Raw genomic sequence first — 24,667 nt, 5'->3', positions numbered from 1 at the left:
AGTAAAGCGGGGCTCAGTGTGACGTGAGGGTGCATCTAACACACTTACAGTCCAAAGTAAACAAACATGTATGAGTTGAAAGTGAGAGTAGTAAAGCGGGGCTCAGTGTGACGTGAGGGTGCATCCAACACACTTACAGTCCAAAGTAAACAAACATGTATGAGTTGAAAGTGAGAGTAGTAAAGCTGGGCTCAGTGTGACGTGAGGGTGCATCCAACACACTTACAGTCCAAAGTAAACAAACATGTATGAGTTGAAAGTGAGAGTAGTAAAGCTGGGCTCAGTGTGACGTGAGGGTGCATCCAACACACTTACAGTCCAAAGTAAACAAACATGTATGAGTTGAAAGTGAGAGTAGTAAAGCGGGGCTCAGTGTGACGTGAGGGTGCATCCAACACACTTACAGTCCAAAGTAAACAAACATGTATGAGTTGAAAGTGAGAGTAGTAAAGCGGGGCTCAGTGTGACGTGAGGGTGCATCCAACACACTTACAGTCCAAAGTAAACAAACATGTATGAGTTGAAAGTGAGAGTAGTAAAGCGGGGCTCAGTGTGACGTGAGGGTGCATCCAACACACTTACAGTCCAAAGTAAACAAACATGTATGAGTTGAAAGTGAGAGTAGTAAAGCGGGGCTCAGTGTGACGTGAGGGTGCATCCAACACACTTACAGTCCAAAGTAAACAAACATGTATGAGTTGAAAGTGAGAGTAGTAAAGCTGGGCTCAGTGTGACGTGAGGGTGCATCCAACACACTTACAGTCCAAAGTAAACAAACATGTATGAGTTGAAAGTGAGAGTAGTAAAGCTGGGCTCAGTGTGACGTGAGGGTGCATCCAACACACTTACAGTCCAAAGTAAACAAACATGTATGAGTTGAAAGTGAGAGTAGTAAAGCTGGGCTCAGTGTGACGTGAGGGTGCATCCAACACACTTACAGTCCAAAGTAAACAAACATGTATGAGTTGAAAGTGAGAGTAGTAAAGCGGGGCTCAGTGTGACGTGAGGGTGCATCCAACACACTTACAGTCCAAAGTAAACAAACATGTATGAGTTGAAAGTGAGAGTAGTAAAGCTGGGCTCAGTGTGACGTGAGGGTGCATCCAACACACTTACAGTCCAAAGTAAACAAACATGTATGAGTTGAAAGTGAGAGTAGTAAAGCTGGGCTCAGTGTGACGTGAGGGTGCATCCAACACACTTACAGTCCAAAGTAAACAAACATGTATGAGTTGAAAGTGAGAGTAGTAAAGCGGGGCTCAGTGTGACGTGAGGGTGCATCCAACACACTTACAGTCCAAAGTAAACAAACATGTATGAGTTGAAAGTGAGAGTAGTAAAGCTGGGCTCAGTGTGACGTGAGGGTGCATCCAACACACTTACAGTCCAAAGTAAACAAACATGTATGAGTTGAAAGTGAGAGTAGTAAAGCGGGGCTCAGTGTGACGTGAGGGTGCATCTAACACACTTACAGTCCAAAGTAAACAAACATGTATGAGTTGAAAGTGAGAGTAGTAAAGCTGGGCTCAGTGTGACGTGAGGGTGCATCCAACACACTTACAGTCCAAAGTAAACAAACATGTATGAGTTGAAAGTGAGAGTAGTAAAGCTGGGCTCAGTGTGACGTGAGGGTGCATCCAACACACTTACAGTCCAAAGTAAACAAACATGTATGAGTTGAAAGTGAGAGTAGTAAAGCGGGGCTCAGTGTGACGTGAGGGTGCATCCAACACACTTACAGTCCAAAGTAAACAAACATGTATGAGTTGAAAGTGAGAGTAGTAAAGCGGGGCTCAGTGTGACGTGAGGGTGCATCCAACACACTTACAGTCCAAAGTAAACAAACATGTATGAGTTGAAAGTGAGAGTAGTAAAGCGGGGCTCAGTGTGACGTGAGGGTGCATCCAACACACTTACAGTCCAAAGTAAACAAACATGTATGAGTTGAAAGTGAGAGTAGTAAAGCGGGGCTCAGTGTGACGTGAGGGTGCATCCAACACACTTACAGTCCAAAGTAAACAAACATGTATGAGTTGAAAGTGAGAGTAGTAAAGCTGGGCTCAGTGTGACGTGAGGGTGCATCCAACACACTTACAGTCCAAAGTAAACAAACATGTATGAGTTGAAAGTGAGAGTAGTAAAGCTGGGCTCAGTGTGACGTGAGGGTGCATCCAACACACTTACAGTCCAAAGTAAACAAACATGTATGAGTTGAAAGTGAGAGTAGTAAAGCTGGGCTCAGTGTGACGTGAGGGTGCATCCAACACACTTACAGTCCAAAGTAAACAAACATGTATGAGTTGAAAGTGAGAGTAGTAAAGCTGGGCTCAGTGTGACGTGAGGGTGCATCCAACACACTTACAGTCCAAAGTAAACAAACATGTATGAGTTGAAAGTGAGAGTAGTAAAGCGGGGCTCAGTGTGACGTGAGGGTGCATCCAACACACTTACAGTCCAAAGTAAACAAACATGTATGAGTTGAAAGTGAGAGTAGTAAAGCTGGGCTCAGTGTGACGTGAGGGTGCATCCAACACACTTACAGTCCAAAGTAAACAAACATGTATGAGTTGAAAGTGAGAGTAGTAAAGCGGGGCTCAGTGTGACGTGAGGGTGCATCTAACACACTTACAGTCCAAAGTAAACAAACATGTATGAGTTGAAAGTGAGAGTAGTAAAGCTGGGCTCAGTGTGACGTGAGGGTGCATCTAACACACTTACAGTCCAAAGTAAACAAACATGTATGAGTTGAAAGTGAGAGTAGTAAAGCTGGGCTCAGTGTGACGTGAGGGTGCATCCAACACACTTACAGTCCAAAGTAAACAAACATGTATGAGTTGAAAGTGAGAGTAGTAAAGCGGGGCTCAGTGTGACGTGAGGGTGCATCCAACACACTTACAGTCCAAAGTAAACAAACATGTATGAGTTGAAAGTGAGAGTAGTAAAGCTGGGCTCAGTGTGACGTGAGGGTGCATCCAACACACTTACAGTCCAAAGTAAACAAACATGTATGAGTTGAAAGTGAGAGTAGTAAAGCGGGGCTCAGTGTGACGTGAGGGTGCATCCAACACACTTACAGTCCAAAGTAAACAAACATGTATGAGTTGAAAGTGAGAGTAGTAAAGCTGGGCTCAGTGTGACGTGAGGGTGCATCCAACACACTTACAGTCCAAAGTAAACAAACATGTATGAGTTGAAAGTGAGAGTAGTAAAGCGGGGCTCAGTGTGACGTGAGGGTGCATCTAACACACTTACAGTCCAAAGTAAACAAACATGTATGAGTTGAAAGTGAGAGTAGTAAAGCGGGGCTCAGTGTGACGTGAGGGTGCATCTAACACACTTACAGTCCAAAGTAAACAAACATGTATGAGTTGAAAGTGAGAGTAGTAAAGCGGGGCTCAGTGTGACGTGAGGGTGCATCCAACACACTTACAGTCCAAAGTAAACAAACATGTATGAGTTGAAAGTGAGAGTAGTAAAGCTGGGCTCAGTGTGACGTGAGGGTGCATCCAACACACTTACAGTCCAAAGTAAACAAACATGTATGAGTTGAAAGTGAGAGTAGTAAAGCGGGGCTCAGTGTGACGTGAGGGTGCATCCAACACACTTACAGTCCAAAGTAAACAAACATGTATGAGTTGAAAGTGAGAGTAGTAAAGCGGGGCTCAGTGTGACGTGAGGGTGCATCCAACACACTTACAGTCCAAAGTAAACAAACATGTATGAGTTGAAAGTGAGAGTAGTAAAGCTGGGCTCAGTGTGACATGAGGGTGCATCCAACACACTTACAGTCCAAAGTAAACAAACATGTATGAGTTGAAAGTGAGAGTAGTAAAGCTGGGCTCAGTGTGACGTGAGGGTGCATCCAACACACTTACAGTCCAAAGTAAACAAACATGTATGAGTTGAAAGTGAGAGTAGTAAAGCTGGGCTCAGTGTGACGTGAGGGTGCATCCAACACACTTACAGTCCAAAGTAAACAAACATGTATGAGTTGAAAGTGAGAGTAGTAAAGCTGGGCTCAGTGTGACGTGAGGGTGCATCCAACACACTTACAGTCCAAAGTAAACAAACATGTATGAGTTGAAAGTGAGAGTAGTAAAGCGGGGCTCAGTGTGACGTGAGGGTGCATCCAACACACTTACAGTCCAAAGTAAACAAACATGTATGAGTTGAAAGTGAGAGTAGTAAAGCGGGGCTCAGTGTGACGTGAGGGTGCATCCAACACACTTACAGTCCAAAGTAAACAAACATGTATGAGTTGAAAGTGAGAGTAGTAAAGCGGGGCTCAGTGTGACGTGAGGGTGCATCCAACACACTTACAGTCCAAAGTAAACAAACATGTATGAGTTGAAAGTGAGAGTAGTAAAGCTGGGCTCAGTGTGACGTGAGGGTGCATCCAACACACTTACAGTCCAAAGTAAACAAACATGTATGAGTTGAAAGTGAGAGTAGTAAAGCGGGGCTCAGTGTGACGTGAGGGTGCATCCAACACACTTACAGTCCAAAGTAAACAAACATGTATGAGTTGAAAGTGAGAGTAGTAAAGCTGGGCTCAGTGTGACGTGAGGGTGCATCCAACACACTTACAGTCCAAAGTAAACAAACATGTATGAGTTGAAAGTGAGAGTAGTAAAGCGGGGCTCAGTGTGACGTGAGGGTGCATCTAACACACTTACAGTCCAAAGTAAACAAACATGTATGAGTTGAAAGTGAGAGTAGTAAAGCGGGGCTCAGTGTGACGTGAGGGTGCATCTAACACACTTACAGTCCAAAGTAAACAAACATGTATGAGTTGAAAGTGAGAGTAGTAAAGCGGGGCTCAGTGTGACGTGAGGGTGCATCCAACACACTTACAGTCCAAAGTAAACAAACATGTATGAGTTGAAAGTGAGAGTAGTAAAGCTGGGCTCAGTGTGACGTGAGGGTGCATCCAACACACTTACAGTCCAAAGTAAACAAACATGTATGAGTTGAAAGTGAGAGTAGTAAAGCTGGGCTCAGTGTGACGTGAGGGTGCATCCAACACACTTACAGTCCAAAGTAAACAAACATGTATGAGTTGAAAGTGAGAGTAGTAAAGCGGGGCTCAGTGTGACGTGAGGGTGCATCCAACACACTTACAGTCCAAAGTAAACAAACATGTATGAGTTGAAAGTGAGAGTAGTAAAGCGGGGCTCAGTGTGACGTGAGGGTGCATCCAACACACTTACAGTCCAAAGTAAACAAACATGTATGAGTTGAAAGTGAGAGTAGTAAAGCTGGGCTCAGTGTGACGTGAGGGTGCATCCAACACACTTACAGTCCAAAGTAAACAAACATGTATGAGTTGAAAGTGAGAGTAGTAAAGCGGGGCTCAGTGTGACGTGAGGGTGCATCCAACACACTTACAGTCCAAAGTAAACAAACATGTATGAGTTGAAAGTGAGAGTAGTAAAGCGGGGCTCAGTGTGACGTGAGGGTGCATCCAACACACTTACAGTCCAAAGTAAACAAACATGTATGAGTTGAAAGTGAGAGTAGTAAAGCGGGGCTCAGTGTGACGTGAGGGTGCATCCAACACACTTACAGTCCAAAGTAAACAAACATGTATGAGTTGAAAGTGAGAGTAGTAAAGCTGGGCTCAGTGTGACGTGAGGGTGCATCCAACACACTTACAGTCCAAAGTAAACAAACATGTATGAGTTGAAAGTGAGAGTAGTAAAGCTGGGCTCAGTGTGACGTGAGGGTGCATCCAACACACTTACAGTCCAAAGTAAACAAACATGTATGAGTTGAAAGTGAGAGTAGTAAAGCGGGGCTCAGTGTGACGTGAGGGTGCATCCAACACACTTACAGTCCAAAGTAAACAAACATGTATGAGTTGAAAGTGAGAGTAGTAAAGCTGGGCTCAGTGTGACGTGAGGGTGCATCCAACACACTTACAGTCCAAAGTAAACAAACATGTATGAGTTGAAAGTGAGAGTAGTAAAGCGGGGCTCAGTGTGACGTGAGGGTGCATCTAACACACTTACAGTCCAAAGTAAACAAACATGTATGAGTTGAAAGTGAGAGTAGTAAAGCTGGGCTCAGTGTGACGTGAGGGTGCATCCAACACACTTACAGTCCAAAGTAAACAAACATGTATGAGTTGAAAGTGAGAGTAGTAAAGCGGGGCTCAGTGTGACGTGAGGGTGCATCCAACACACTTACAGTCCAAAGTAAACAAACATGTATGAGTTGAAAGTGAGAGTAGTAAAGCTGGGCTCAGTGTGACGTGAGGGTGCATCCAACACACTTACAGTCCAAAGTAAACAAACATGTATGAGTTGAAAGTGAGAGTAGTAAAGTGGGGCTCAGTGTGACGTGAGGGTGCATTCAACACACTTACAGCAAGAGATGAAGCACAACTTTCATACAGTCTAACAACTTCACTTCAACACTTTGCGTCTTAACCTTCAGATGATCAGTTTAATGCTCTCCCACCTGAGCTAAAGTGGTTGTAAGGCATCTTGTTGGCTGCTTTTGAAAACTACTCAAACTAAATACAGGTTACAGGACTGCTAAGTGAAGTTTTTGCAGAAATGTAAAGAAGCTAGCATCAGTTGCTGGAACAAGGACTTGAACCCTGGACCCTCAGATTAAAAGTGTGATGCTCTGCTGTCTGAGCTACCCAGTCCCTCTTCAAACCTGATTTGCCCAACATCTAAGAGAACAGCCATATTGGCAACCTCAGGTGGACATGAATTAGTTAGGATGTTCAGTGACAAGCTGGGAACTGTCAAAGCTCAACTCACCAATTGCTTGAACACAAACCTCATTAATGACAATTAAGACACTTTTACATCCTCATCAAGTAAGAAGGTTTTGACCAAAAAAGAAGCTACTCTCCCGAAGTTGGAGCCAAATGCCTTGGGGACACAAGTTTAATGGTCAGTTGAGACAAATCTATGGCGTCACATTAGTGCCAAAAATCCAAGCGCATAAAAACTGTTATCGCGCGCTGATTCTCCACTTCGTACACGCGGGCGACACCCATTTGCGCGCGTCTGGTGCCTTTGTGCGCGCGCGTGGCGTCCTTTTTGCTTGCGCCCGGTGTCTTTGTGCGCCGTCTTGGTTTTGGCACTTTGGGGGCGATTATGTTTAGACCGCCCCTCCTTTCTGATTGGTCAGGCGAAAATAGCTGCAGGCCAATCAGACGTATAGCAGGGCGGGTCATGGTCAATATGTATCAAGATGATACAGCTCCTGTCGACAAACACATTAGAAAAGTCCAAATTAGTGGAGTTGTGGAAAATGCCAATTGAATTTGATCCAAAAGTCTTTAAAGAAGGTAATGTCTCATCTGTTGAGAGAACATCACATAGTTAATGAAGAGTCAAGATCAATATCTCTCTTTTCATACAATCAGTCCACACATGTCAGTCAATGATGGAAATTATATTTTCAAATGTGTTTTCTTTCCTCACTTGTCTGTTTTAAAAAATATTTTTATTCATTTAATATTTGTATATGTAAATATTGAATGTATGCCACAATGGGGGACTATTAATTTTCTTTCCTCTATCTACTTTAAGTTTACACCAGAGTCTACCTGAAGCCACTTATCTATGCGTACTTCATATCAGGACCACATGATTAGCATATGGGCCTAATTATTGATGTTATGATTGCAATGACTATTTTAGTAGAATAATGAATGACAGGTTATCACTACAACTAAGTAATATGGTTTTAATATTACTATAAAAAGTATTTACGTTTCTGCAAACAACTCAAACTATGGAAAATGAGATATCAGCCCAGATCAGTATAGATGGCAGAGTTAAAAATATGTATTTAAAAAAACAACAAAAAAAGCTAGCTCCATACATTAGGCAAATTCAATCTGAGAGATAATAGTATTAAAGACTTACTTGTTCAGCCATGAAAACCTGATTTCCTTTCTTTTTAATCCCAGGGAACTGCCATGGACCTTTCATCATAGATATGAATAAACACTCCATGTTTCTCCATCTTACCTCGGACTGCTGGCCCCCATCATTTTATTGATGTCAATGATACATCTACTATTTAATTATACACATACATACGATACTCAGACATTTATAACAAATCGAACCGTTTGGAAATTAGTTGAAAATTGAGAAAGTTACGGTTATTTAAATAGTACATGTATGGCGTCACATTAGTGCCAAAAATCCAAGCACATAAAAACTGTTGTCCCGCGCTGATTCTCCACTTCAACTCATTTCCAAACAGTTCGATTTGTTATAAATGTCAGAGTATTGTATATTTAAATAGTACATGTACCATTGACACCAATAAAATGATGGGGACCAGCTGTCCGAGGTAAAATGAAGAAACATGGAGTGTTTATTCATATCATATCATTCATTAATTTGCCTAATGTAGGGAGCTAGCTTTTTTGGTTGTTTTTTAAATACATATTTTAAACTCTGCCATCTGTACTGATCTGGGCTGATATCTCATGTTCCATAATTTGAGTTGTTTGCAGAAACGTAAATACTTTTTATAGTAATATTAAAACCATATTCATTAATTGTAGTGATAGCCTGTCATTCATTATTCTACTAAAATAGTCATTGCAATCATAACATGAATAATTAGGCCCATATCAATCAATGTTTATTTATATAGCCCTAAATCACAAATGTCTCAAAGGACTGTACAAACCACTACGACTACGACATCCTCGGAAGAACCCACAGAATGCTAATCATGTGGTCCTGATATGAAGTAGGCATAGATAAGTGGGTTCGGGTAGACTCTGGTGTAAACTTCAAGTAGATAGAGGAAAGACAATTAATAAATTAATCACATTAACTATGTGATGTTCTCTCAACAGATGATACATTACCTTCGTCAAAGACTTTTAGATCAAATTCAATTGGCATTTTCCACAACTCCACTAAATGTGGATGATTTAGAATGTGTTTGTCGACAGGAGCTGTATTATCTTGATACATATTGACCATGACCCGCCCTGCTATACTTCAGATTGACGCTCAGCTTTTTTCGCCTGACCAATCAGAAAGGAGGGGCCGTCTAAGCATACCCGCGCCCAAAGTGCCAAAACGAAAATGCACCGCGCGCACGAAGTGGAGAATCAGCACGTGATAACAGTTTTTATGCGCTTGGATTTTTGGCACTAATGTGACGCCATACAAATAGTCAGCTACTTTTGTTGAAGTCCAATTGACAGCGAAATGAACAAGGTACACAACAGGGTATTTAAACAGGATGGTTTCAAAGGGTTTCAGGCAGGTTACATGAAGTTTAATTGTATGCAATATTCCTAACATTCATGGTAGTAAAACATTCTTCAATGACGTGGCCTCATTTTGGTATATTTTTAATTACATCTGCGGTCCCCTCCAAGGTTTCTCATTGTCATCCCATTGGGTTGAGTTTTTTCTTGCCCTGATTTGGGATCTGAGCCAAAGACGTTGTTGGGGCTTGTGCAGCCCTTTGAGACACTTGTGATTTAGGTCAACTTAGGTCAACTAAGTCAACTTTGATACTAAAGTGACTCAAACATCAGAGTAAGTATGTGGTGATACTAACCTTCGATAGCTCAGTTGGTAGAGCGGAGGACTGTAGTTGCTCATGCTGGAATCCTTAGGTTGCTGGTTCAAATCCGGCTCGAAGGATCACTCTTTTTTTTAAAATGATTAAATCAAGATAAACAACACAAGATACACTTACAATTAGTGCACCAACCCAAAACATCCCTCCCTCATTCTCACTCATTCATACATTACATTTCTGTGTGATGTGGTTCAAATAAGAATCCAAATAATGTCTTACATCCTGAGGATGTAAACTGTGTGTTGTTTTGGCGTAAGATATTTACGAAACACAACCTGTCCTACAGTAAGATGTTTCTTTCTGTAGGGATAGTGATGCAATGGATTATGTGTCTCACTACGGACTAGAAGATTCTAGGTTCAACTCCTAGCCAGCGTGCTGTTGTTTGTTAACTCAACTGAAACAATATTCGGTACAATTTTAGGGGGAGTTTATTTTGCTTTTTTTTTTTTTTTTTTTTTTAAATCTACTAACTGAAACATGTGTTTTTTTTCTCTTTATTATTGCGAATGTATAACTGGTAGTTGTATCTGTTCTTATACCATTTAAACTACCTTTCTTCTAAGCAAGGTTCATCTACACTTGAAAACTTAATTATTAGCCTGCTAAGAACTTTTGAACATTTCTGAAAAATCTGCCAAATGTTTGCAATAATCATAACATTCTCGGTAATAAAACATTCTTCAGAAGCATTTTGGTACATTTTTTAGAGACCCTGACATGCTCAGTCATGGAGCGTAAGACATTCTTTTTGAACATTATGAATTTACACTACAGCCATCTAGCGTACTGGACTTGCAAATGTAAATAAAGCTACATGTAAATGATGATATGAAAACAAAAAAAAAACCAAAGGGTAACGAAAGGACTGCAGTTATCAATAATAATCTTATTTTTTAATTTTGCAATACAAATTTATCACAAACAATCAATATTATTAACACACACAAAAGTACCAAAAAGTCGTACTGTTGAGGACTGGTATTGATTTGGAGGTAGTGGAATTTGTTCCGAATCAGTTGAAATGTGAACAGTACCCATCCCTACCAGCAAGTGTTGTTGTACTGGAAACTAATTTACAAACACAACTTCATCACACACAATACTCCACTATGGAATTGTTCTTATATTAAAATGAGAAACAAATCCATCTCTGAACAGCAATGGTTTGAAAAAGGCATTTGGTCGCTTATGCACTTATTGACTGATAACATTTTTATTATTTGATTATTTCATGAAGTACAACCTGGAACAAGAAAAATACTCATAACTTAAAAGTTTCCATTCTTTCTAAGGCAAAAGAGTTAATGAAAGAAAAAAAGTCGGAATTGACCACTTAAAGTCATATTTTGGATGTTGTTTTGCAATTGAAGACAACACTTGTTCGATCTGTGATTGGGAAACACAATAAACAGTTTATTTTATGAATGTATGCAAAGTAAATCTCTGTGGGATGATGTACAATATTGGCTTTTGTCTGACACTCCAAACTTTGACTGATATTTATGTTGTTGTGGGGATGTTAAAAAAGAAAAAAAAAAACATAAAAAAAATGTTTCAAACACAATACTGGATTTATTTAATATATCGACAAATGTAAGTTTGTAAAAACAAAACAATCCCTTCACAAAAATAATCTGCCTTTTTCTCTCACGTTTAGATTACGTAAAGATCTGGGGACATACATATAAAACAATCACAACACAATCATCATAATACAGAGTAATAACAATAATTAAAGAGACCCAACAAATGATTCATAAGGTCAGACATTTTAAAATTGTATAAAAGACAACTGTTCAAATGATGTATAAAGTAAATAATAATATGCTTCCTGAAGTGGTCCAGAAGATGTTTCAGATGTGAACTAGTACATATGTATATCATATAAAGGTGATAATCTATGGGATTATTAACAATTACAAATACAAATATGTAATACTTTCATATTTCAAACTATCTTAATCTATAAATGCAGAAGCATATTAAACAGATTGTTAGACAAACAACAATGTCACACATGTTATATGTGCTGATGTTGTTAGAAAGTCAAAATGAAAGTCTGGACAGTTTATTTCAAATCCTGCAGTTTCATTTGCTGCTGCTGTTCTCACCAGCACACTTGTGTTTCTTACACTGGTACTTAGAAGACAATCTTTCACCACACACACTGCAACTCAACACTTTCTCTCCTGGGTGTCTTCTCATGTGTCTTACAAGGGTTGATTTTTCACAAAAGCTTCTGTTGCAGATTGAACAGGAATGTGATTTTTCACCAGTGTGTGTTCTCATGTGTACTTTCAAATGTTTACTTTGAACAAAATCTTTACCACATTCTGAGCAAGAAAAGGGTTTTTCACCAGTGTGTGTTCTCATGTGTACTTTCAAATCCTGACTTTGTGTAAAACCTTTACCACAGATTGAACAAGAAAAAGGTTTTTCACTAGCGTGTCTTCTCATGTGTACTTTCAAATGTTGACTTTGTGTAAAACCTTTACCACAGGTAGAACAGGGAAAAGGTTTTTCACCAGTGTGTGTTCTCTTGTGTACTTTCAAACTCTGACTTTGTGTAAAACCTTTACCACAGGTTGAACAGGAAAAAGGTTTTTCACCCGTGTGTGTTCTCTTGTGTCTTTTCACATCCTGACTTTGTGTAAAACCTTTACCACATATTGAACAGGAAAAAGTTTTTTCACCAGTGTGTGTTCTCATGTGTCTTTTCAAATGGTGACTTTGTGCAAAACCTTTACCACAGAGTGAACAAGAAAAAGGTTTTTCACCATTGTGTGTTCTCATGTGTGTTTTCAGATTACGACGGTATTTCAAAGTTTTGTGAGAGTGAGAAGATGTGAAGTGAGTGTTGTCAGTGTGACATGTCTTATCATCTTTAGAGTCTTCATCATCAGTGTCAGGAGAGTGTGACGTTGTGTCCTCACTATCTGATAGTGGAGCTAAGAGCTTGTCTGCTTGTGATCCTCCACAGTGGTCTCCATCAGCTTCTGTTGTCATGTGTTGTGTTGAGCTGCTGCTTGGAGGCTCCCCCCCTCCCCTCTCCTCACTTTCACCTTTCACCTCATCATCTTCACTCTTCACAGGGACACCAGTCACTGGGAACTCCTCCAACCATTTAGGCTGACTGATGCCCTCTTCCTCCTCTTCCTCTTTAAAGCAGGGGGTCAGTGGGTCCTCCTCTTTCTTTTTAATGTGAGGGGTCAGTGGGTTCTTTTGCTCCTTAAAGTGAGGTGTCGGTGGGTCCTCCTCTTCTTTTTTGATGTGTAAGATCAGTGGGTCCTCCGCTAGCCCTTCATTGTGAAGGGTCAGTTTAACATTATGGGTCTGTGGCGTCTCGTCTTCCTCTTTAATGTAGGGGGGCTTTGGCTCCTCTCCTGCCTCTTTGATGTGTTGGGAATGTGGTACCTCTTCTTCCTCGTGTATGTGGGGGTACTGTGGTTCCTCCTCCTGCTCATGAGGAAGATGTTCTTCATCGATGTCTGCGGGACAAGAGAAAACCAAACATTCTTGATAAAAGTCCAGCTTTACTCAGTCACATGAGACATTGTCCTGCACCAACATATGATCTCACAATCTCATCAGTTTCCCCTCACAGCAGTCAGGGTACTTCCAGCTGACACATGAAGAAGACCTTCAGAGGAATGCTTTTTCAGGCCAACATCCAATCCATTTTATTCATATAAAAACAGTCTAAAAGTCATTCCTACAATCCTTAATGGTAGACGCCATACGTGAAAGTGTGCTGTTCTCCCTCTGAATAAGTCATACACACACAGGAAATAATGTACCACATGCCAGCCTCCACGCAGTAGTACTAGTGATGAGCTCCCCCTGCTGGTGGACTATAATTAGTCATTTTCCTATTCATCTTAAGAGACATGTCCATTATAAAAGAAGCATGAGCACAGTCAACATGTTGGCCAAGAAAGATGACATCTGTTTTGCTTTCATTTAGATAGTGTCACCACAGTTAAACTGGGAAGAAGTAATCAGATTACTGACTACACCTTCAAAAGATAACTTATTTACCTTATTAATAATAGTAATATTGGATTATATTAATTTAGAGCGTTTCTAGACACTCAAATAGCGTTACAGTGAGAACTGAGAAGGCATCATTCATGCAGTCCACACATTATCAAAATCAGAATCAGACAGACCGTATTTCCTCGAATTGCCGCCGGGTATATAGTATGCACCTGCCTAGAATTACTGCCGGGTCAAACTCGTTTTGCAAACTAATTAGCGCGTTCTTAGAATTACCGCCGGCTCAGGATTAACGCCGGGTCAAAGTTGTTTCGCCAAGTAATTAGCATATGCCAAGAATTTCTGCCGGGTCAAACTCTTCACGTCACGAGTGACACTTCACCTGTCATCATTTTCAAAATGGAAGAGACTGATTTCAATAATTTGAAATTGCATAAAGGGAAGAAGATTAAGAGCTATTCAGTAGGATTTAAGGTCCAAGCTATTGAATATGCTAAAAAAAATAGTAAGCAGCTATGTTTTATTAATATACCATAGGTGTGTGTGTCAAATATGAGTCATTGTGTTAGAGGGCGCTTGTGATCCTTCTTGCGACTACTGAGCTGCAGAAGAAGTGACAACAAGCAGCATGAGTGAGCAATGTGTGTTTATTTTTTCCTCTCGCTTGCACTTTTAACATGGAGGATTACATATCTAAAATAAAACAATTTTCTAAACCGGACTCTCAATCGAAGAAGGAGGTAATAAAGGAAGATCTCCATCGAGACAGAGAGACTTTTAAAACTGAAAAAAGATAAGAAAGACTTCTTTAAACAAGTTATCGATGCTTTTGATCAGAAGGAGCTGCGCAGTGACTTCATTTAAAAGTAAAGGTAAGACCATAATAATGTTTTTTGTATTAAATGTGCTTTTCATGATGGTATCTTTACATCACACTCAATTTTTTAAGCGCAGGACTAAATTTACCGCATGCCTTTGGTAAGTGCCGGAGTGAGAAGAGGTTTTAAAATAATTAGCGCATGCTTGCCTTTACCGCATGCCTTTAGTAAGTGCCGGAGTGAGAAGAGGTTTTACATTAATTATCACCCCGGCGGCAATTCAAGGAAATACGGTACTTTATTAACCCCCAAGGGGAAGTTAACATTTTCAGCAATATGGTAAGCTACATTTAATAATAATAATAATAATAATAACAATAATAATAATAAGTAGATGACACAATTGTTCAAGGAATTGCGTGTGAATGCTCCAATGCTAAAATTGAACTGAAATGCTGACAGAATGTAGTGTGAATGTAAGAATAGTTTGAATGTTGGAATGGTTTAAATCAATGGTCTCAAACATGCGGCCCGCGGGCCAATTGCGGCCCGCGAGACGTTATTATGCGGCCCGCAAGTTTAATATGAACGGCGCTTGACAGCGTCATACTTGCCAACGTCCCCAATTTTCCCGGAGACCCCTGAATTTCAGGGCACCAATTCTCTCAAAGCCCCTGTAGTTTTGTACCGGATCAAAAATATTCAGGGAGTGCCATAAGGGCGCGGCCTTTAGCGCCCCTTACAGCATGAACAGATAGCGTGCAAGCCTAGTTGTATGTTGCATCTGGCCATGAAATATGTACGTGTGTTATTGCAAGATATATTTGATCAACAGCTACACACGTCACACCAAGGGTGGCCGTAAGAAAAACTTTAAGACTGTTACAAATATGTGCCAGATTGTGAACCCATACAAACCAAGAATGACAAACACATTTCGGGAGAACATCCGCATCGTAACACAACATAAACACAACAGAACAATTAAAGGGGAACATTATCACAATTTCAAAAGGGTTAAAACCAATAAAAATCAGTTCCCAGTGGCTTTTTTTATTTTTTGAAGTTTTTTTCAAAATGTTACCCGTCCCGGAATATCCCTAAAAAAAGCTTTAAAGTGCCTTATTTTCGCTATCTTCGAAGCCACTGTCCATTTTCCTGCGACGTCATCCAGTGCTGCCAATGTAAACAAACAATGCCGAAAACCACAGCAAGATATAGCGACATTAGCTCAGATTCAGACTCGGATTTCAGCGGTTTAAGCGATTCCACAGATTACGCATGTATTGAAACGGATGGTTGGAGTATGGAGGCAGATAGCGAAAACAAAATTGAATAAGAAACCGAAGCTATTGAGCGAATAACTATTGACGCTATTCGGCCATGTTTGCCTTAGCACCGCCGGTAAAATGTGCAGACCAACGATCGGAAGTTTCGCATCTTGTGACAATGGATCAACTTAAATCTGTTGATTGGTAAGTGTTTGTTTGGCATTAAATGTGGGTGGAGGGAAACGCTGGATGTAAATATAGTTTCAAATGTACATACAGCTAGCCTAAATAGCATGGTAGCATCAATTAGCTGGCAGTCACAATGCGACCAAATATGTCTGATTAGCACATAAGTCAACAACATCAACAAAACTCACCATTGTGATTTTGTTGACTTTATCGTTGCAAATGCATCTGCAGGTTATCCATACATCTCTGTGCCATGTCTGCCTTAGCACCGCTGGTAAAATGTGCAGACACTCCGGCACATTCAATGGGGGTCTGGCGGCAGATTTCTTGCCACTTTCGCATCTTGAATCCCTCCCTGTTAGTGTTGTTACACCCTCCGACAACACACCGACAAGGCATGATGTCTCCAAGGTTCCAGAAAACAGTCGAAAAACGGAAAATAACAGAGCGGAGACGCTGTGTTTGTAATGTGTTTGAGAAAATGAAAATGGCGGCTTTGTTACCTAGGTGACGTCCCATTATGACGTCATCGCTCCTAAAGCGATAAACTGAAAGGCGTTTAATTTGCCAAAATTCACCCATTTCGAGTTCGGAAATCGGTTAAAAAAATATATGGTCTTTTTTCTGCAACATCAAAGTATATATTGACGCTTACATGGGTCTGCTGATAATGTTCCCCTTTAAAAAAGAAAAATTTGAGGCCTGTCGATGATGTGCTTTTTTCCCATCCATCCATCCATTTTTCTTCCCCTTTTCCCTTTTGTTTTCCCTTTTGGACTCACAGGTGGGCAGAAGAGGGGATACACACTGGAAATTTCCATACAACCTTTACATTATTTATTCAAATCGTATCCTAATTAAAAATGTATCCTCCAGTCTGTGGCTATTATAAGGCATATTTCCACAGGATATGCATTTTTACAGCATGTTTTAAAGAGATAGCGATTAAAAAATGACTTCTGGGTACATAAAATTGATCAACTAATTCTTATTTAGGGGGCTTAGTGAGCGGAATCGAGGCGCTCCCATTGACTCAATTGATAAATCTAGGATAGTTAAGATTTTGCTGACATTTCTTTAAAACTTAGAATGCATAAAAAATAAAAAACAAAACATGTTGTTGTCACTCATAAGGTTTGTAAACGATATGCACAGTTAAAAGAAAAAATCTGATCCCCTTTGATATGTTTTCTACATCCTGTGAACGGGTTGATGCTGTGGTGAAAGTGAGAAAATAAATGCATGTCGGGAAAATTAAAATTTTCAGCAAAAATGGCTGGCAAACGTTTTAAAACCTGGTTAAAGATACACATGCCAGAAAGGCATGTGTATGTTGTCAAATGATGGTAGAATTAGCTTTATTATTTGGGTTTAGGGGCCATGTCATGGGGCCCGGCCCGGCTCTGACTTGTTCCACCACTGACAGTTTATTGTACAAATGGACTGGGATATGTACCTCATCTTTAGTAGTTACATTCCACAGAACACAGACAACCACGTGGTTGCAAGACCACGTTGCAAGTAGCAGACGGAATGCATCATCCTCACAAGACAACACAACTTCTTATACACAATATATTGCAGAAAAGTGTAAATAATGAAATATAAAGTTGGTAAAGATGTGAGAGTAAGAAGTCAACAAACCTGTTCTGTGTAACACAACTTGATGTTTCTTGAAAACAGCGTCCAGTAGTTGATGTTGTCGCTCCTTCTCCTCTTTTGATGGACAAAGTTCCTCCTCATACTTTGCTATCATTCTTTCGCACATTTTCACACAATCACAACACTTTACTCTCACACTTGATCTCTACTTAGCGATGTGTTGATAACGTCCTCGTCTCTTTGTTAGCAGCTAACAAGCTAAGCTAACTAGCCAGCTAAACTAACTAACAAGCAAAGATAGCACCAGAAGCGGCACAGTGCTTCTAGCGCATCGAGACCACTTTATCCTTAAATAAAGAATCACATATGTATTTTATACGACGTAAATATTATAAACTGGATAACAAATAATAAGACTGACTTATTAGCGTCCTGCACACTTCTTTCTCCTTCTCCTCCTGTTCTGCTGCTTTCCGTTTACCCGGAAGCTGGAAATGACGTCACAGCCGAGCGGACGAAGAGGTAGCTCTATATAAGATATTGCCTGCTGTCACTGTTACCATGCTTTTATAACCTGTAATATTTATTTGAATAACAATATGATATAAACGAGTGTCTTGTTTTTCAAAAATAAATTGAAAGTATATCAAACAAAGCTTTAATGTTGGGGTTCAGTGGCGCCCCCCTGCGACATTCATTGCAATGACAAGAGTGAAAGTGCTAGAAATTGTAGCGATATTACTGCCTGATTTATTTAAATTTACCCTTCCACGTGTTTTTATTGTTGTTCTGTTTTACTCTTAATCTATTTTGTACAAAACATTAAAAAAAACATTCAAATATCACAGAATGTGATGTCACGAGGTCCGTCATAAAACAAATTTCAAGTCCAGGAAGTGACGTAGATTCACGCATGCGTGAATCGTGTCATGAATTAATTTCAATTTTTGTAAAGTGTGAAACATTTGCTGTCATAAACAAAAGTTTCTCTATTTACTGAAATAATTTAAGTGGTTTTAAATGAGTACGTTCATGTACAAGTTTATTTATTTGTGTATTTTTTTATTCAATGTTATTGTTATAGTCTCTCATATTTACTTTTACTTTCTTTAACAGGTTTTGTTAGTAGAAGGATTGGATTTAAAGTAATGTTTATTATATTGCTGAGTAAAATATTGAAACATTTTTTTGTCATATTGCATCTAAAGTACCTTAAAATTGTTTATGTATGTTTAATTGTTCAATAAAAAAAAATAAATAAATACAAGTAGAACTCGTTAGCAAATAAACTCTTATAATAACATAAGTAATGTTGAAGTCATATTACATGACATATCAATATGTATATTAAATATAATTTCAATAGTTGGCAAGTAAACAAAATGCATTTGCCATACCTAATTGTATTATATCAATTATAACTCAACCCCACACATTACAACATGTATTCACACTTTGTTGTGTGGAACTATTTTACACAAACTTACATTCAATTATAGTCATGATTATAATATAATAGGCTAAATAACAATGTGTGTTCTGGATCTAAATTAATTCATTGAAAATAAATTGATAAACAATTAATGTTTTTAGTGAAGTGGCATCTTTTTCACCTGGAAACTTATCTCCTTAAGTGTGCAAATAAAGTCTTACGTATTACTTGTATTACATTTGAATAGAACCTTATTGAGCATATTAACAAGATTATTTTAGAAAATGTGCCGAGTATGAAAAAGGTAATTTTGTATTTGCGTACAGGATGTAGAATGACGATGATTTTAACCCACCATAAAACAAATCAGGAAGATTGGAGAATGTGGAAGGAAGTTATGACTGTTAAAATGTTGCACCACAAGGGGGCGATGTTGGTGTCGATATCAATGACTAGTCATGATCAGACCCCGACCTAAAGGCCTCATATCAGTTTGCAAGGAGATCCCATCATCTAAAGAGAAGTAAAGACAACTTGATGGTTGATGGCGAGAGGCAGTTTTGGCTGCCAGGCTCCGCCCACCACCAATGGGTACCAACAGGTACTGACCCATTCTGCACAACAGGGTGTCATCATCATCATTTGTACCAACTCTGAGTACAATCTCAGTTTGTGGAGCTGTGTTATAAATGTGGAAAGTTGTGTGGCGAGCCATCAGGTCAAAGTTTGGTCAAAGTCCCGAGGAGGAGTTTGTTCAAGTACCACCCCTTTTTGCCTTCAACATGGCTGATGGAAACCAAAATGGCCGACTTCCTTTTGGCTCTCAAATATGGCTTCTTGAGACTTTTACGTTCCTCCTGTCATGATAGACGCCGCTGGTGATGTTGGTGGCGATACGTGAATCTGGGGCGAGGGGCACAATCATTCACATTTTCAAGAGTTAATATTTGATGTTTGGCTTCGGGGCTCCTAAACTAAATCATTTTTTGCTTGCAAGATTTGGAGAGTTTTGGTGCCGAGTAAGGTCCTGAAAAATGTGATCCAAGAGGATCATTTTTATTCAAGGCCGAATAAAGATTGAAGTGAAAGAGTTGATTTCCAGTCCTGCAGGTTCTCAGCAGCACACTTTGTTTGTCCAGCTGCTTCTTAGAAGAGAACCTTTCCTCACACACACTGCACATTCTATCACATTCTAGAACTATCCTTTAGCCACGCCCCCTGGGCTAATATACTTCCAGTGTTGTGACCTCTGTTTACAATTTGTCAGCTCCAAAATATACCTTCTCACTGGCTACTCGGCCTGTCAATCTTTGGCCTCCACACCATTCCATTCAGAAGCCATTCTCCATTCAAAAGCAATACTTGGCTGCCACTTCTCTCATCAAATACATCCCTCCAGAAAATACACTGATAATGCTTGATCTGAAGCAATCAAATATAGAATGAATCTACTCAGGTCCAAGGGCGTAGAATTGGGGAGGGATGCTAGGGACACGTCCCTACAAATATCCAGCCGCTACTGTGTAGTCACTATCAATACAAGCGCTGCCCGTAATGTTTAGTCAATGATTATGGCACAGAAAGGGTTAAATGTCGGTCTCTGCTAGAAGTCCCGCCTTAACCTAAATATCGCTCCCTGATTGGTTGCCACTTTCAGGCTAACTTACGTGTGATTGGCTGTCCCTGCTGTCACTCCTGCTTGTAAAAGCTAGCCTACATGCTAGCTGCTAGCGAGCGGACGAGAGGCAGTGTGTCACGCCAACAACCTTCCCCCCTCCCTTTACTTCCGTGGTCATGATTAATACAGACGTTTTGTTAATGCTATATTATAAAAATATAACGCTGTATTATAAAAATACAGACTTTTTTTAACGCTGTATAATAAAAAAATTGAACAAATTAAAAAAAACAATTTACAAACACAAGCTATGGGATGACGTAAGAGGAAACATGAGGAAATGTAAACCCGGAAGTAAATCCGTCATCCCAAAGTTTGTGTTTGTAAATTTTTTTATTTTTTTTTATTTGTATTTTTTATAATATAATGTTAACAAAACGTCTGTATTTTTATAATATAGCGTTATATTTTTATAATATAGCGTTATATTTTTATAATATAGCGTTAACAAAACGTCTGTATAATCATGACCCCGGAAGTAAATGGGGGGGGGGAAGGTTTTTGTAGGGGGGAAAAAATTTGGCGTGACAAGTGCAACTCGGTGTAAGTTGTAAGTTCTAACTTGTAAGTAAGTGTAAGTTGTAAGTAAGTGTAAGTTGTAAGTAAGTGTAAGTTGTCAACATGTTCAGCATTTGTTGTTCCTGGCACACGTTAGCTAGATGGATTTTAATATCAGTGGTGTGATTTACATTGTGTTTGTGTCTGTTTGCGTGCGTGCGTGCTGTAGGTTTCAAGGGATGTCAATGAAAAGAAAACTGGATATAAGAGACTTCTTTAGGAGTCAAACTGTAAGTTACTTCAAGGGTGTATAGAGGCTCAACAATATTGAATAATTAAACAATATATCACTCCAGTCACGCCCCTTAGAGTGCTATAATGAGCATATACCATGGACTGGAGTGATATATTGCTTTTATAAAACGGTTACCAATAAAGGCATTATAAAATAGGAATACTCAATCAATTTAATGTAGTTTTATTCAACCAGAAATACAGATTATCCAATAAAATAGCCTGACTGGAATAAAATAGTCCCTCCTATCCAGACGTTAGCTCCAAATTAGCTCTGCATCTCGTCTTTTCCTCCGCTTTTTTTCAGTTGACCCTCCCCGTGGGTAAAAGTTAACCTTAAACGTGTGAATTCAACTACTTTAGTCCGTTTTTTAACATCGTAAAAACATCACCTGTCTTTTACTATGGACTGCAACAGTCCGTTGTCATGGATACATGACAACAACTTCCATTCATAGCAGTCATGCGTGCCTGAGGCGTAGTGATAGCCTACTGTGATAAGGCTTTAGAATATTTAAACCACGGTTAACAGCCAATCAGATCGCCGGATTTCACCTTTCCGTTTTCCATCCATCCATTTTCTACCGCTTATTCCCTTTCGGGGTCGCGGGGGGCGCTGGCGCCTATCTCAGCTACAATCGGGCGGAAGGCAGGGTACACCCTGGACAAGTCGCCACCTCATCACAAGGCCAACACAGATAGACAGACAACATTCACACTCACATTCACACACTAGGGCCAATTTAGTGTTGCCAATCAACCTATCCCCAGGTGCATGTCTTTGGAAGTGGGAGGAAGCCGGAGTACCCGGAGGGAACCCACGCATTCACGGGGAGAACATGCAAACTCCACACAGAAAGATCCCGAGCCTGGATTTGAACCCAGGACTGCAGGACCTTCGTATTGTTTTGGAAATTATTTTTTAGTTTCATGTATTTGTGTTGAAGTGAGCAACGGTTTGAAAATACCAAAGTGGTGGAAATACAATAAACCCTCACTAGATGATCATGTGATTTTACAATGCTAAAATATAATTCATTAATATGAACTAATATTCATATTTAGTAAAAGCCTTTTTGCTCAGGCAGTAACTGTACCATCAAGCTCTATGGTCATTGTCCTTAATGTATCTGTCATGCATCAACATATTTTTGGCCAGCAGTTCATTTCTGTTACAGAGCGGCGGAGGCATGTGTTTGGCTCTTTCCAATAGGAACAACCAGTGGACACTAATCTGCTTGTATTGGAGTATTAGTGACAAACATATTTATAGTACAAAAGCAGCAATAGAAAGAAGTAGTTGAAGGGAAAAATTGTGAGTGATTTAAACACAAGTTGGGGAAAAGATTATTACAGTAATTTATGTTCATTTACTATGTTGTATTGCATGAATGTATTTCTGATGTTGTTGATGGACAGTAGGCTATGTTGATTGACAGTATGATGCACACTTGTTGATGGACAGTAGGCTATGTTGATTGACAGTATGATGCACACTTGTTGATGGACAGTAGGCTATGTTGATTGACAGTATGATGCACACTTGCACTACAGCCCTACACTAAAGAGTAAAGATGAGAACTCTTCCAAGTTGTCTCCCTTGCTTTCATTTTAGTTGCTGTACCTATATAACATCTGCATGATGTGAAATTATGATTGCTAATGTAAAAAAAAAGTAAACTTTCACAGAGTGCTGCCTTGGAGCACTTTTGTGTCCCCACCAATCTCAAAATCAAACCTATTCCCTTGGGTTAGAGTGTCTGCCCTCAGACTGGAGAGTCGTGAGTTCAAATCCTGGCCGAGTCATACCAAAGACTATAAAAACAGGACCCATTGCCTCCTTGCTTGGCACTCAGCATCAAGGGTTGGGGGTTAAATCACCAAATGATTCCCGAGTGCGGCCTCCGCTGCCCTCACCTCCCAGGGGGTGAACTTGGGGATGAGGATCATTTCACCACACCTAGTGCGTGACTACCGTTGGGAACTTAACTTTAACTTACATAGGGACTGTGAATGATTCCAAAAAGTGCAGTTCCCCTTGAAATTAGAAAATAGAATAACAAGATATCATGTGAAGTGAAGGGAATTATATTTATATAGCGCTTTTCTCTACTGACTCAAAGCGCTTTACATAGTGAATGAAACCCAATATCTAAGTTACATTTAAAACAATGTGGGTGGCACTGGGAGCAGGTGGGTAAAGTGTCTTGCCCAAGGACACAATGGCAGTGACTAGGATGGCAGAAGCTGGGATCGAACCTGTTACCCTCAAGTTGCTGGCACGGCCACTCTACCAACTGAGCTATACCGCCCCAAGTAACAAGAACAGAATATATTAATAATAAAGTTCCTCATAGCAAATGTGATGAATGGGAAACGCTTGACGAAGTGGCTGGGGAGAGGGAAGTCTGGGCTTCTCCGCTTAGGCTGCTGTCCCCGCGACCCCACGGAAGACGAGTGATGAATGGAGGAAATGACTGCTGTCTGATTATCACATTAATAACACAATAACAATCATGTGTCTGAGTACACATACTGATCAAATTATTTTAACACATCATTTTCATGTTAATGATAAAATATAAAGTTAGTAAAGATGTGAGAGTAAGAAGTGAACAAACCTGTTCTGTGTAACACAACTTGATGTTTCTAATAATGTCCAAAGTTGAGTGAGATGAGTGGAGTTGATGCTGACACGGAGGATGAATAAAGTGTAGTTAGTAGATGTGCCGAGGCTTAGAAGCGTGTGTGGAGTAAAGGAGGACTTTGCTGCGAAGAACATATCCTCCACGCATGCGTCACTTAGGGGCGGGGCCAACGAGTCATAGTGATGGGCAAGTCGTGAACAAACCATTCAAAATGTCTGTTTTCATGGTGCCCACACAAAACATGGCAACAAATGATATTTCAAATATATAAACCGTATTTTACTTTAAATCATGTATGTTTGAAAATAATTAAAGGCCTACAAGCCACTACTAGCGACCACGCAGTCTGATAGTTTGTATATCAATGATGAAATCTTAACATTGCAACACATGCCAATACGGCCGGTTTAGTTTACTAAATTACAATTTTAAATTTTCCGCGGAGTTTCTTGTTGTAAAAGTCGCGGAATGATGACGCGTGTTTTGTGACGTCTCGTGTTGTAGCGAACATATTAGCCCAGCACCACACACGGCTAAAAGCTGTCTCTTTTCATTGCATAATTACACAGTATTTTGGACATCTGTGTTGCTGAATCTTTTGCATTTTGTACAAGTAATAAGGGAGACTATAATTAAGAATTTTGTTGGTG

At 39.9% G+C, this 24,667-nt stretch overlaps 2 protein-coding genes and 1 non-coding gene across 4 annotated transcripts in view; 2 read left to right on the top strand and 1 right to left on the bottom strand.

Annotated features, from left to right (window-relative positions):
• The window catches only part of LOC133546752 (gastrula zinc finger protein XlCGF57.1-like), a 732,377-nt gene that overhangs the window by 139,182 nt on the left and 568,528 nt on the right, over positions 1-24,667 (top strand). The gene's annotated exons all lie outside the window — the stretch shown is intronic.
• On the top strand, positions 9,564-9,650 carry trnay-gua (transfer RNA tyrosine (anticodon GUA)). The gene is given in 2 exon segments: positions 9,564-9,600; positions 9,615-9,650. It is a non-coding gene; the product is annotated as a tRNA-Tyr (tRNA).
• LOC133546755 (oocyte zinc finger protein XlCOF22-like) lies at positions 11,144-17,983 on the bottom strand. Of its 2 annotated transcripts, XM_061892576.1 has the most exons (3): positions 17,889-17,965; positions 17,510-17,622; positions 11,144-13,079 (listed from the first exon to the last, which is right to left on the bottom strand). In XM_061892576.1, exons 2-3 carry the CDS (start codon positions 17,619-17,621, stop codon positions 11,680-11,682), a joined length of 1,512 nt encoding a protein of 503 aa, XP_061748560.1. In that variant the 5' UTR covers position 17,622; positions 17,889-17,965; the 3' UTR covers positions 11,144-11,679. The 2 variants fall into 2 exon arrangements, with proteins under 2 accessions (XP_061748560.1, XP_061748559.1); XM_061892575.1 differs by having other exon boundaries at positions 17,510-17,983.

This window comes from Nerophis ophidion, unplaced genomic scaffold, assembly GCF_033978795.1.
Source record: "Nerophis ophidion isolate RoL-2023_Sa unplaced genomic scaffold, RoL_Noph_v1.0 HiC_scaffold_42, whole genome shotgun sequence".
Lineage (NCBI taxonomy): Eukaryota > Metazoa > Chordata > Actinopteri > Syngnathiformes > Syngnathidae > Nerophis > Nerophis ophidion.
This window is presented reverse-complemented; position numbering and strand designations above follow the sequence as displayed.

Bases quoted from the DNA above. Each gene is read 5' to 3' on its own strand.
- LOC133546755 (XM_061892575.1), bottom strand. From the start codon at position 17,633: ATGTGCGAAAGAATGATAGCAAAGTATGAGGAGGAACTTTGTCCATCA. The intron at 13,080-17,509 runs GTTTGTTGACTT...CTTGTCCCGCAG, and splicing joins AGTTGTGTTACACAGAACAG to ACATCGATGAAGAACATCTT.